The sequence below is a fragment of the Macaca fascicularis genome, chromosome 4 (genome assembly GCF_037993035.2).
Source record: "Macaca fascicularis isolate 582-1 chromosome 4, T2T-MFA8v1.1".
Taxonomy (NCBI): Eukaryota; Metazoa; Chordata; class Mammalia; order Primates; family Cercopithecidae; genus Macaca; species Macaca fascicularis.
The window spans coordinates 15,378,693-15,393,151 of NC_088378.1; the positions used below are offsets into that span (position 1 = coordinate 15,378,693).

A 14,459-nucleotide genomic window follows, 5' to 3' on the forward strand; every position below is an offset into this window, starting at 1 on the left:
TTACTGTACCAAAATATTCAAGTTAACAATATTAAGTTTTCACTAGAGATGGTATTTTGCTGCTTTCAATGTGAATATGCCACTCCTGCCTTGCTCATGTTTTTGGAGTTCATTTTGCCTACTGTGAGCTGTGTGAAGACTTTATGCTTTCTTTGTTTTTCTCTTACTGAACTAATGCAAATATGATATACCACAATGTCCTCTGGCCTTCATTTGGCACGAAAAGATCACAATATAACAAGCTATTCTGTTCTTTTCTCACTCAGCAGTATATTATTATATTACCCTGTCACACTATATTGTATTTGTATCAAATAAACACCTTAACTTAGTAAATAGGAAATTAAGTCTTATTCTATGAAAAATGTCTTTCAGCTGTCACTCATCACTGCAAAAAAGGTTCTGCTTTATATCTACTGGTATACTAGTAAATATGGAATGATTGTTGTTTATTCTGACTTAAAACATTTTTTTTAGTTTTCAATTTTATGTATTAATAGAGGCAAGGGCTCACTATGTTGCTTAGGCTAGTCTTGAACTCCTGGGCTCAAGCAATCCTCCTACCTCAGACTCCTGAGTTGTTGGGATCACGAGTGTGAACCACCACACTTGGCTAATTGTGACATTTGGACAAGCCAATATAACTATAATCAGATCTCTTGTCAATACATAAAATGAATTATGCACTACCAAGGTTGTTGTAAAAACTGCTACAAAGGTGGCACTGAAATTTCATGCTAATAGAAAGTTAAAGTATAGTTATGAAGATAATGCAGAAATATGTGTATGCTAATTTCTAAAATGATCATTGGAATAAAGACACCGAGATACAGAGAAAAGTCACAGATCCCCAAGAATATGTACATATTGAGGCTTGGTATGAGAAAAACTGATCCTATGTCATAGAAATGAAATGGTTTATTAAAGTTTTAAAACAAAATGAAATGCTTGAATGAACAGGCATTCATTTAATGCTGCTTTAGTCTCTCTCTTTTTTTTGACACAGGGTCTTGTTCTGTCACCCAGGCTGGAATGCAGTGGTGCAATTATGGCTCACTGCAACCTTGACTTCCAAGGCTCTAGTGACCCTCCCATCTCAGCCTCCCAAGTAACTGGAACCACAGGCACATAACACTATGCCCGGCTAATTTTTGCATTTTTGGTTAGAGATGGGGTTTCACCATGTTGCCCAGGCTGGTCTCAAACTCCTGAGCTCAAGTAATCTACGTGCCTTGGCCTCCCAAAGTGTTGGGGTTATAGGTGTGAGCCACTTTTTTGAGACCAAGTCTTGTTCTGTCACCCAGGCTGGAGTGCGATCTTGGCTCACTGCAACCTCTGCCTCCTGGATTCAAGTGATTATCCTGCCTCAACCTCTTGAATAACTGGGATTACAGGTGTCCACAACCACACCCAGCTAATTTTTGTGTTTTTAGTAGAGACCGTGTTTCACCATGTTGGCCACGCTGGTCGCGACTCCTGACCTCGTGATCCGCCCGCCTCGGCGTCCCAAAGTGTTGGGATTACATGTGTGAGCCACCATGCCTGGCCTTTTTTTTTTCTTTTTAAAAAGAGATGAGGTCTCACTGTGTTGTCCAGGCAGGATTCAACTCTGGGCTGAAGCCCCCCATACCACACCTTAGCTTCCAAAGTAACTGGGAATACAAGGTGAGTGCCACTGTGCCTCGCTATATTTTAGTCTCTTTTGAAAAAACTACAGATTTGTATCACTTACTTCAATGCATGGCATTCTCCCAGAAAAATTAGCAGCTGTATAGCCAAATGTGACATTTGCTATCAGCTTAAGTCCCAACTGACGTGCATCAAGCATTCGTGACAGGGCTCTGTCTTGCTTGTAAGCCTTCATTGACTGCTTCACCATAAATCTAGTCTTCAAAATTTCTTCAAGCATTCTTGGTAGTACACCTTTTCTTACTGAAGGCTATCATAAAGAAAAAAAAAATGTTTAAAACCCCTCAAACATTATAGATTTATATAATTAAGAAGGAAGCATAAAATATATAATGGCCAACTGTCATGAATTGAAACATGCTAACAATAGAGTGACCATAGTATTAGTGGCCGTCAATATAAAATCATCACATTTTATTTCTTGGAAGAGTATTTTTCTCCTAAATGGTTCCTGCAATGTTTATAAATCTAATAGAGCACTTCCATGTGAGTTCAGAGACCTCCAGGGAGGAGGATGTCAACTAGTGCATAAGTGACCATACAACAAGTTCAGAGGGAAATTTTGTTCAAAACTTTGACAGAAACCCCCATTCTTTCAAAACGACAGATGGGACTTGTATCACTCATAACCAACTCAGTTTTTAAAGATCTCATCCTAATGACCCCACACAGAAATCTGCATGGAACTCCATTTATCTACCTTGGAAGAATGATGAGCTGGGTTGACTCTGCTGACATTCAAACCTGCAGTTCCAGGGACTCTAGGTATTTCAAATCTGATGCTTAGACCACTAAGCCATCCCCTCCGGCCTATATTTATTAGCAATCTGGAAGAGGGGATGAATAGTGAGGTGATAAAATTTGTTGATGCCAAAAAAAAAAAAATCATTTGTATTAATCAAGACTAGGGAGAATTTATGAGAACTCCAGTAGGAATGAAAACCACAAAACAGTATTAACTTTGATGATGATTCACAGACACGTGCAAGGTAATGCATGTCGGACCTAGCAACCAAAATCTCAGGTATAGGATCATCACACACCTGAATATTTTAAAAATCCTATTTTTATTAAGCTTTACACACTGGGTCCAAAAGTAGACGCAAGTTTTAAAAAAAGCTGTTAAAGGGAGATAATAAGCTGCCAGATATGCGACAATGAGAACATATTCTAACCTCTAATTCATTTGGTGTACATTTTGAAGCAGCCATAATGTTTTAAGACATAAGATAAAAAGAACAGGGACCAAATTTGCAGAAATGTGATGTGAAAACTGATTTTTATATAAAGACCCATTTAATTAAAAAAAAATCTATTTCCATTTCTCCAAGTAGATCTCATCTACATCAGTCCCTAGAAATACTACATTTTAAAATTTTCCAAAAAGAAACATACCATGAACTCTTCGGTTAAAATTTTCTTCATCTACATTGCTAATTTTAGTTTAGCATTCCCTCTTACTGATAGAGAATGATGCCACTTTTGATATAGTACACCAGAATGAATTTGAGGGCTGGTGGGGTCCCCTCTACCATCAACCACTCTACTGTCTCATGATTCTAGTACAGACTCACTGCTAAGAAAATAGAAAAGGAATGAAGTTGGCATATAAGAGGCAATATAATCTTTTAGATCTCTCTTATTTGTCTTTAATTTATAAAGTTTTCTTTTGTCTCTTTTGAGGGGAGATACAGGAGAGAAAAAAGGGATCCTATTTTTAGTTTGGGTATCTTCTTAAAAATATAATAAATAAGCCTATTACAGTATCATTAATTCTAAGATAGTCTTAATTTAAAATAATGTAGAAGAACAACTAGTAGCATCTACACATTAAAGAAATTTAAATCTCTGTAGGTAATATATTTTGACCATTAAGTTGCTATTTAAGTCGGCCTGGTTCTAATAAAGGGCAGAAGGTATAAGCGTATTGTTTATTTCTTTCAATATTTCATTAACTAAAATTTAACAATTTAAAGATTTAAAACCTAAATTCAAGAAAAATCAAGGTGACTGGTTTGTTCCTGAAGTGATTTCTTAGACGATTCTTGTATCTTTGACTTTTTGAGATAAAATATTCAAGCAAACTTGGTGTTTTTCTTTTCTATTATGTGCCAACAATATCTAAACCATTATCAGCTCTCCACAAGTTAAGCCATAGTTGTTATCTTTCATTTACAAGAGAGTATTACCTTGACAAAAGCTACTCCATTGGGGGACACTGTGATATCATGCCTAACTTGGTAAAGTAAATCTGGAGGTACTCTCAGAGAGGTACAGCCAAATTTGAACTCATCATACCTGTTAAGAAAGAGAATATTAAGCAAACACTTCCTCAAATCATAGAACAGAGATTTTAGGCAATTTAAAAAATATTTCTAACTCCATTAGAAATTCATTTTCAAACATCTAAACGTGAATTCATGTACTTAGTAATATGTTTATTTGCCTCATTACCAAAACAGTTTTTCAAATATTCACAATTTATTACAATAAACGTTTCTTAAATGGTACTATCCTAAAATTTATGGGTAAAATCTATACTGAAAACCAAATTTCAACATCTGATCATCTTATTTTATTTATTTTATTATTTTTTGAGATGGACTCTCGCTCTGTTGTCCAGGTTGGAGTGCAGTGGTGCGATCTTGGCTCACTGCAAGCTCTGCCTCCTGGGTTCATGCCATTCTCCTGCCTCAGCCTCCCGAGTAGCTGGGACTACAGGAACCCACCACCATGCCGGGCTAATTTTTTGCATTTTTAGTAGAAACAGGGTTTCACCGTGTTAGCCAGGATGGTCACAATCTCCTGATCTCGTGATCCGCCTGCCTGAACCTCCCAAAGTGCTGGGATTACAGGCGTGAGCCACTGCGTGCGGCCCAATCATCTTATACTAAATTAAATAAAAATTTATTTTTATTGAACATCCCTGTGAACATATTTAAAGAGAAGAATTTAAACCTTAAATAGAAAGAGTGTAAATCTTGTAAATTTTCCAAATTCCTGTTTTTAATAAAAAGACAGGATTACCAATATAATTTCCACAGATGCTTTCTATGAAGGAGTACAGCATATACTAAAACCAACACATGGTCTCCAATACGCAAAAATCAATAAAAAGGAAGACTCCGTATTTCCTACAAATCAAGAAAAGCATCTAATCCTTTGAGAATTTAAAATGTTATTATCAGTTTATGAAATTTAATTTACATTAATCAATAAAACCTACCATTTAATTTTTAAAATCCTGGACTATTTATAAGAAAAATAAAGAGGCGGTCATAGTTGGAGTTACAAGATCATAATCCTCAAACTGTTCCACTGCAAGGTAATTTATATCAACAATTTAACTTTCATTTTAAGAGAGACCATAGTTACATATGGAGTGAAACAGTTGCAAGGCTGATCTATTCCCAATCCTCTTCATGAGTCATCCATCCATGAAGCTGGATTAATCAGACTGTGATCCATGTCAATTAGTAAGACAACTACAATGAATGGATTAGCTGGGATATAGCCCATTTATCTTGCCCATAGGGAAGGTGTCAAGAGCAAAGAGACACTCAGAAAGTGTCTAATTTTAGTAGGAAGTACAAAACACAACATTACTGTAAATGTGAAAAAAACCTTACTTTCCCAAGTTCTCCACATGGCCAAGGCAGGTGGAAAAGCAGTAGTTATATGCAATCACGATGGAAGGATAAAGTGATTGGAAATCCAAAACAAGAACAGAGTTGCTATAGAAGCGGGATTCAGGCTCCATAATTAGAGGAACACACTGTGGGGCTCTCATTTGGGATCTTTGCTGAACACTAGGTGTCACAGGAATATAGTTCATTGGTTTAGCAATACGCAACATCATTGATTCCACACGGTACTGTGGGGAGAAAGGGAGGTGAGAAGAGAAGAAACACAGTTTAAATACATTGGTAATTTGAATATACAATCATTTGAGGATAATCTGCTTTTCAGAATAAGACTGTATGACTTTTTTTTTTTGCAGTCCTAGTTTTTTTTTTTTTTTTTTTTTTTTTTTTTCCGAGACGGTGTTTCACTCTTGTTGCCCAAGTTGGAGTACAACGGTGCGATTTCGGCAATCTGCAACCTCCGCCTCCCGGGTTCAAGCGATTCTCCTACCTCAGCCTGGGATTACAGGCGCACACCACCATGTCCAGCTAATTTTTTGTATTTTTAGTAGAAACAGGGTTTCATCATGTTAGTCAGGCTGGTCTCGAACTCCTGACCTCCCGTGATCTGCCCACCTTGGCCTCCCAAAGTGCTGGGATTATAGGTGTGAGCCACCATGCCCAGCCTGCAATACTAGTTATTTAGTCAGCTTTCAGATGTGAAAAGGGATATATGTAAATCCTTTTCCTATTCCTATGACTTTTATAAAAACTATAAAACATGTCAAATAACTTAAAAGATAAGTCAATTTTAAAGGACAGATGCAATTAGATCTCTTTTTATTTTTATTATTTACTTATTTATTTTGAGATCAAGTCTCGCTCTGTTGTCCAAGCTGGAATGCAACAGCACAATCTCGGCTCACTGCAACCTCCCCCTCCAGGGTTCAAGAGATTCTCCTGTCTCAGCCTCCTGAGTAGCTGGGATTACAGGCTTGCACCACCACGCCCGGCTACTTTTTGTATTTTTAGTAGAGATGGGGTTTCACCATGTTGGCCGAGGGGGTCTTGAACTCCTGACCTCAAGTGATCCCCCACCTTGGCCTCCTAAACTGCTGGGATTACAGGCATGAGCCACTGTGCCTGGCCCTCTTTATTTACAGTTATACTATAATAAAAAAAGTGCAGGACAGACAGCTGTATAGTTTGACAATTTCATTTAAGAAGTTGGTCAATCATCTTGGAGACATTTATTTGGGAAAATTAAGAGAATGAAAAAGCTGTCATGAGACTTAAGATAGAAAATGTTATCCCAGTTTTTCAAAGAAACAAACAAAATGATTATAGAATTATAAAGTATTGAATGTGGCTTTTGTTGTGGAAATAATTAAAAAATAATAAAAAAAGAACTGAATAGTAATCAGCTTATTACTGGTCCTTAGCAAAACTGAATCAAGCAATTACTGGTATGTTTGTTTCTAATAATAACTATTAAGCAGATGGCCTGGGGTATCAGAAAAAAAAAATTACTCACAAGAATCAGCCTGGGTTCGAAGTATTCTCATGAGGTTTTAAGGTATCTTTGCCTTTTATTACAGGCTAGCTCAAATAGGTGTTAAATTTGATGGGTATAAATAAAATAAATAGCTTATAAACAATTAAATGAAATAAACAGATAAAACTAGCTGGAACTCTATTTTTGCTATATTTACTGAACTGGTTGATTGAGGAATGTTATAGACACAGGTAATTAAAATAATTAAGGATTTTACAAGGTTAAGGAATCTGAGTGTTTTAATATGGTATCCCTGATGCCTACCACAGTGCTTAACAAACTACAGGTATTCAAATACATATTTGTTGAATTAATACATAAAATCATTTTCAGCAAGGTGTTTAGCAAAAATCTCTCATTATATCTTTGGGAAATTACTTAGAAAGATATGAATTAAATAGCTTTTCATGTTTTTTTTTTTAATAACATTTTAAAAAGTTACATAGTCCACTTATATTGATTTTCAAGCTTTTATTTTTATATTAAAATTAACTACGGGAAGTTTTAAGAAGCCAAAATTAAACATGTAAAACAAAAGAAAGGTAGACTTTCTTTGTTGCTTCTCCAGTTTTAAGGGGCATCTTTAATCACAGTAACAATATACAGGAATATAATATCCTTAAGGGCATGGACATTTATTTTCTTAATACCATAAAACACTTGGCAGTGGCTGGAAAGCTGGCATAGAAAGAGAATAAAATAAGATTTTATTACCCAGCTATTGATTAGTTGGTACCAAACAGAAAGTTTAAAAAGTCAAATCACTTCAAATATCATAAAAGTGTATCACTCATACAGAACTTTCAAGTCTGCAAGAAAACTGATTTCCCACCTGTGAACCCCTTGTCAGTACATGTAAAAATTGAATGCCAAAAAGTCTAGCCATCTCACTGGTTTTCCCAATCAGGTCCAGTTGTTCCAACATTTGGAGATTTCCACGGACACGGCTAACATAATGATCAACCATTTTCCATCTGTTAAAAAAGAATCCACATTATGAACATCAGGGAAAAATTTGGACACTTGAAAACAGTACTTTTTTCCTGCCAAAAATCTACATGCTAAAAGTGTGGTTACTTAAGGAAAGTAATGATATAAGCCTTTAAGCCAAGTATGTTAAGGAATAAAACATTAGAAAATTTCAGGTATTTCAAGGGCATAAAAGCCAGGAAAAATAAGCAAAATTTAAAATAGTGCTTGTGATTAGGTGGTAAGATTAAGGATCACTATTTTTTGATATTTTGCTTGATGCTGCTCTATTCTTATTATAGAAAATTAACATTCTCCTTTAAGATACAGCTACCGATTATGCAATAATTATTATCATATCTATAAATTTTTAAAGAACATGAAGGGTCTGGGTTATCATGGTAAATATAAGTCTAAAATAAAAACATGCACTATCTTTTCATGGCAAAAAAAGTAATTTGGTGAAGATTCAGAAAAATCAGTAACATAATTTTTAGTGAGATAATACGTGGGTTAAACATATTTCAAATAATTATTTTTTGTGAAAATATAAAAGTTTTGTTTTTCAGTTTAAACCTTAAAAAATTAACCTCTTTACCTTACCTTCTTAAGAAAATAAACAATAAAGCCCTCAGCAAATCCATAAAATGAATTTTGATATTATAAAATGTAAAAATGATCCAAAAGTATACTATAAGGAATACAATTTATTCATTTGAAGATTAAGGTTCACATATATTGTAATCTTTAATTATATTGCTTTTAGAACAATATAGTCACATAATTGTTCAATAAATGTGTTTAAAAACCTTTTCCTCTGACACATGACTAATGCTTAATAGAAAAACTAGAAAATGAATGTGAAGGAAGAAAAAAAACCCCTATTATAAAAAAGATAATAACAGGTATTAGCAAAAAAGTGGAGAGACTGGAACCCTCATATACTGCTGGTGGGAACATAAAATAGTGTAGTTGCTTGGGAAGATAATTTGCCAGTTCCTCAAATAGTTAAACACAGAGTTACCATATAATCCACCAAAAATTCTACTCCTTGGTATACATCCAAAAGGAATGAAAACAGATATCTACACAAAACACTATATATGAATGTTCCAGTATTAATCATAGTAGCCCAAAGTGGAAACAACCAAAATGTCTATCAACTGATGAAGAAATAAAATGTAGTATATATCGATACAATACAGTATTATTCAGCAATAAAAGAAATACTGAAAGATGCTATAACATGGACAAATTTGGACAGCAATATGCTGAAAGAAGGCAGCCACAAAAGATTACATATTGCGTGATTCTGTTAACATGAAATGTCGAGGATAGTCAAATCTATGGGGACAGAAAGTAGATCAGTGGTTGTCTAAGGCAAGAGGTAGAGGGTGGGGGGACTCTGGTGGAGGGGGTGATAGGAGTGATGAAAGGTTGAAGAGTGGTGGCTACACGATGTAGGATTTCCATTTAGGGTAATTAAAATATTCTAAAACTTACTGTGATGCTGTTGTACAACTTTGAATATGCTAAAACTCAGTGAGTCATATACTTTAAATGGGTGAATTGTATGATATACAAATTTTATCTCAATAAAGCTGTTAAAACATTAGGCAAACATGAAAAAATCCTAAACTCTATAAATAATTGTTTAACAAAATAAACAGAAATTCTGTTTCATAATTTACATTTTTAACTTAATATACTGACTCCCCATATTTGTTTTGTAGCTATCGAGTATGCTATTGTATAATTATAACATATTTAATCGAAACATTTACTGAATATCTTTTATTACTGTAAGCAACGCTGTGATGAACATTTTTAAAGCTAAGTCTTTGTACAGATGATTAAATAATTCCTTAAAATAAATTCCCAGATTTGGTCAGTTTTCAATACCTAGCAATACACTGCTTTCCAGAAAAGTTTTAATAATTTATATTCATACTACTGATGATAAAGTGCTTGTTTCCTTGTATATTTGTCAACAATGAAGATTATAGTTTTTAAAGTTATGAGTTTGATAGACAAAAAATGGTATCACATTTTAATCTGATTTTTTTTTGTTTTAGTAACCCCTCAACAATACAAAACTGCAAAGTGTAAATCTGAAATAATGCATTATATATAAATCAAATCAGTCCCTTTAAAATAAAACAAAATGGATTTAACGGCTCACCACTCCTTTAGGATGTGTGGATTTATCTATGGATAGTGCAGAAAAATGAGATACATTTACACTTTGCCCTCTCAACATATGAACAGAGAGCTGACCTGGAGAAACGTGCCAAATGAGATACCAAAATAGTGAGACACCAACATAATTTCTGAAAATGCCAGGCAGCACACAAGCATTTTGCTGAGATTTGTAAAAGATGAGAAAAGTGTTAAGTCTCAACCAACACAGGTTTAACAGAAGACTTTAAAAAGGTATGTGTTACACAAAACTTATATAAGAATCTGTCTCAACAGATTATCATGCTGACTAGGCATGAATATTTCCTTGAAATCTGTAGGTGGTGATTCAGGAGAAGAGTTACCACTTGAAGTATGTTGATGATAATTTGTTTTGGAAAATGTGTTTTAAAACATACTGGTTTATTTTCATTGTTTACTCCAGCCTAAAGTCCTTTTTTTTTTTTTTAAATGAGACTGATTTTGCCAATTGGTTTTTGTAATTCATGGTACAATTAAGAACATAATCAGCAGATTAAGAATTCCTTTAGTAAGGTATTTATTAAGGTATTTATACACTGTATATGAGGTAGACATTTGAATATTTCAGGATTTTTTTCCTTTGATAGTTGTTCATGTCTTTTACCCATTTTTTTTTTTTACTAATTTAAAAGTATATAATACAGTTAATATACATAACTGTTATGGTGAAAATGGTTTTCCTAGATTGATGTTAGCTTTTTACTTTTGTTGATGTTATTTAATGAGGTACAAAAAGTTTGTTGTTTGGGCAAAAATGGTGAAAGTAAGTCTAAATACTTTGTATACAAAACTAATTAAACTGAATCTTTAAAGGCTCCTGATTTAAGTTATTTGACTAAGATCGACGCCATTTTTTGAGGCAGTATAGTCTATTAGAACTTAAATAAATGGGTATAATAGTATATTTCAAAAGAAATATTTTTACTATACTATATATAACTCTTTTTTTTTTTAAGTGGAAATGGTTTATTTCACATTTTGAAGAATACAATCTAAGAGATTTTCACACATTGGTTGACAGCACAGACTCTGGAGTGAGATAGTCCTAGGTTCAAATTGTGGCTCTGTTGTAAGCTACTATGTGACCCTAGGCAAATCACTTAACTCTCTAGCTCTCAGTTTCAGTATGTGTGAAACAGTGGTAATAATAAGGTTGTTGTAAGGTGTTAGGCAAAGCAAAAACTTAATAACCTTTGCAGCTATTATTACAATTATGGTAATTACTATTTCATTTCATTCAGAATCTAATTCTCTATCCTGAAAAGAAAGACGTACCAATTAACATTTATTGAGAGACTTCTGTGTGTTCAAGACTCATACTATCTCATTTAATTCTTACTTCACTCCATGAGGTAGAATATATTAACATCTCTCTATTATAGATAAGAGAACAGAGGATTACTGTAAGCCTAATCTGTCCTAGTTTACAAACCTTGTATACTAGAAACTGAGATTTTGGTCAAGTAAATGAAAACATGATGAAAAGAAAACAAGATAATACATTACAAATGAGTAACTATCTTATTAAATTTCTATCACCACAGCAAATTACTCATTTCCTCACTAACAAAAATGGTAGACCATTTTGTGAAATGAATAAGCATTCACTATTTGGTGAAATAAGCATTTCACTAAATGTATTCCTCTCTACTGACTGGTAACCAAGTAATATATATATACAAATTAGATGCATCTTATCTTTCATAACTAAAGGTTAATTTAACAAGGGACATTTTAGCTTGTATAATTTATCTAGCAGGTAACAACTGCTGTTTTCTGATCTAAATCTGCTGACCCATAGGCATGAACATAAAAAATACTTTGAATGGCTAATTTTTTAAAAAATGCATTTAAAAAGTAGACTTTTTAATTTAAAACAGTGATCTTTCTGAAATAAGATCATCATCATTTCTACTTTCGGGTCCTATCTCACTAACCATGTAACACAAAAGAGAAAGAGTAATTGCGGCCTTTACTTATGGTTAAAGGACAAGATAAGACTCTTGTTAGTTTTTAAAATTGTTGTTAAAGAATTATGCCATCCTCTTAATGCTTTGTGAAACTTAAGGGTAATAAATGCAAGTTTTGATCTGGAAAGGAGGAAGGGAAGCATAATTATAAAGCACATGCTACTCAAGATAGGCCTGGGTAGTGTTGAAATGCGAACTTAGAGCATTCTGAAGGCATGGGTACTTTTCAAGATAGTTCATCTGGGGAGAAGGTGACAAAAAAGGAGACAGGAGAATCCCGAGTACAAAATTCACTTATTCTGAAGTTTTTCTGTGGACTGACTCTATTTACAGCAAATATAAAATAAAATTTCTTATATTATCTTCTTCAGCTACACAACTCTGCTCCCAGGACATACCTCTTAGCTCAGAAACTGGAATAGTATTTAATAACTATTCCATGGATGACAGATAAAATCATGCTGGTATTAGGAATTATCTAGATTAGTAATATTAGAGATTAGGAAAAGTTTTATAGGCTGGCTTGGGAATCTAATCACAAGACATTATTTTATGAAAAAATGTGTTCTAAGCTCGAAACAATAAAATGTTGGGAAAATAACTCATTCACATAAATCAGGGGCTTCCAGGAGACCAAAATCTGGGTTTATTAAAAAAGAATTAGGGTACCTTTGTGTTTTACAGCTTTAACACAAAAAAATCCTTGACTAGCAAGTTCTTCTCATTCTAAGTCGATTTACAATATATATGTATGTCCTTAAAACACTGTAGAAAGCAAATGCAAATCAAAAGGGGTTACCATACTTACCAAAAAAGTAAGTGATACTTACTCTTTTGTATTCACTTAAAGTTAATATGTATTCATTTAAATTTGTTAGTATTCACTTAAATTTAAGGATGAAGTTGTCTGATATTTCCAAGACTACTCAAAGAAAGAGTGCATGGTCTCTTCGTATAACATAATCCATTTAACATAAATGGTATAATTTCTAGTCTAAGTCCCTTCTATACAATGTTAGTTCCAGTTCTCTAGTTCACTTGCCAAAAACAGTTATCATCCTAGATAATACCTAATTAAAGGTGGTAAAACATGCATTTAGAGACTCCGGGGCTCATAAACAAACCACTGAATATAGTTTTCAATGTTAAGTTAAATATCAAGTTTTATTTATTGGTGTGTAACTTCTCCTCAGCTTTTTTTTTTTTTTTTTTTTTTTTTTTTTTTTTTTGAGATGGAGTCTTGCTGTGTCACCTAGACTGGAGTGGAGTGCAGTGGCGTGATCTTAGCTCACTGCAACCTCTGACTCCTGCTCCCGGGTTCAAGTGATTTTCATGCCTCGGCCTCCGGAGTAGCTGGGATTACAGGTGTGCCTGGCTAATTTTTTGTATTTTTAGTAGAGATGCAGTTTCACCATGTTGGCCAGACTGGTCTCCAACTCCTGACCTCAGGTGATCCACCCACCTCAGCATCCCAAAGCGCTGAAATTACAGGTGTGAGCCACCGCACTTGGCCAACTTCTCAGCTTCTATTTCTATAAGGCTTTGATAGAAGCTAAGTGCTCTCTGTTACTTCACTTCACTTCTCTGAGATTCCTCAAAAGGGATTGGATGACATGCTCAGGAAGCAGTTTCCCCAGATATTACCAAGCTGTTTTCAAAGATATACTTTTTCCATCCTCACCACCACACAGCCTTACAATTCAGTAAGTACAGTTGATTCATTTAAAAAATCAGACACATTAATTTCAGGACTTTTCCTACATACAGTGCAGTGTGCCAGAGTCTATACAGAGCAAGGCTGTCCTACTAAGCCAAAGATGAAGAGCTCAGAGTTCATTTAGGCAGCTCACAGGTAGAGTCTGTGGGATGGAGTATGAGAGAGAAAGGGAGTTGTGCAAGTGGCAGGAGTTGGGGGGTCAGAAGTACAGGTGGATTCCCTGTGAGTGACAGCTCAAGGCTGTCCTGAAAACCAGCAGGATGAAACCACATGAGGCTGAATAGAGAGCAGCTCACTGGGGGTTAAGTGTGGGCAGAAATGGTCAGATAGTGCTGGGGTTGGAAGCTCACCAATGCCAGAGTGGAGACCTCATCACCCTCTTGTTAACAACCTTGGCATTCAGTTGTGAGCCTAGGAAAAACAGACGCCTTTGCCCTACAGAAAGGCCTACTCTAGATAAAACTTAAAACCAAATGCTGACAATATGTACAGATGACAGAGTTTGGAGATTGAATCCCACATCAAGTTGGAGAAGCTTAGGAACACCGTGGGCCTGGTATACTTACCTGTTCCAACCATAGGCTTTGAACTAAATAATAAGCAACTGGAAAAGTGGCAGGAAAACTTCCTGTCATAGATTCCAGGCAAAGGAATAGTATCATTGAGAAAGGAGCAGAAGAAAATGCTATCTGCCCCAGGGGGAGGTCAGGAAGTTT

The 14,459-nt window shown here is 34.7% G+C and overlaps 1 protein-coding gene across 14 annotated transcripts in view; it reads right to left on the minus strand.

Moving 5' to 3' along the window:
• REV3L (REV3 like, DNA directed polymerase zeta catalytic subunit) overlaps positions 1-14,459 on the minus strand; it is a 189,342-nt gene that overhangs the window by 31,108 nt on the left and 143,775 nt on the right. For 13 of the 14 annotated variants that reach the window (XR_012433354.1, XM_005551601.5, XM_065542889.2 and 10 more), the window contains 4 exons: positions 7,700-7,841; positions 5,319-5,563; positions 3,879-3,987; positions 1,733-1,939 (listed from right to left, as the gene is read on the minus strand). Coding sequence is in view for 12 of the 14 variants with exons in the window: in XM_005551601.5 (XP_005551658.3) it covers positions 1,733-1,939; positions 3,879-3,987; positions 5,319-5,563; positions 7,700-7,841 (703 nt within the window). In the remaining 2 variants the exon portion in view is untranslated. Of the gene's footprint in view, positions 1-1,732; positions 1,940-2,389; positions 2,517-3,878; positions 3,988-5,318; positions 5,564-7,699; positions 7,842-14,459 lie in introns of all 14 variants that reach the window. The other variant, XR_012433355.1, reaches the window with a different exon arrangement.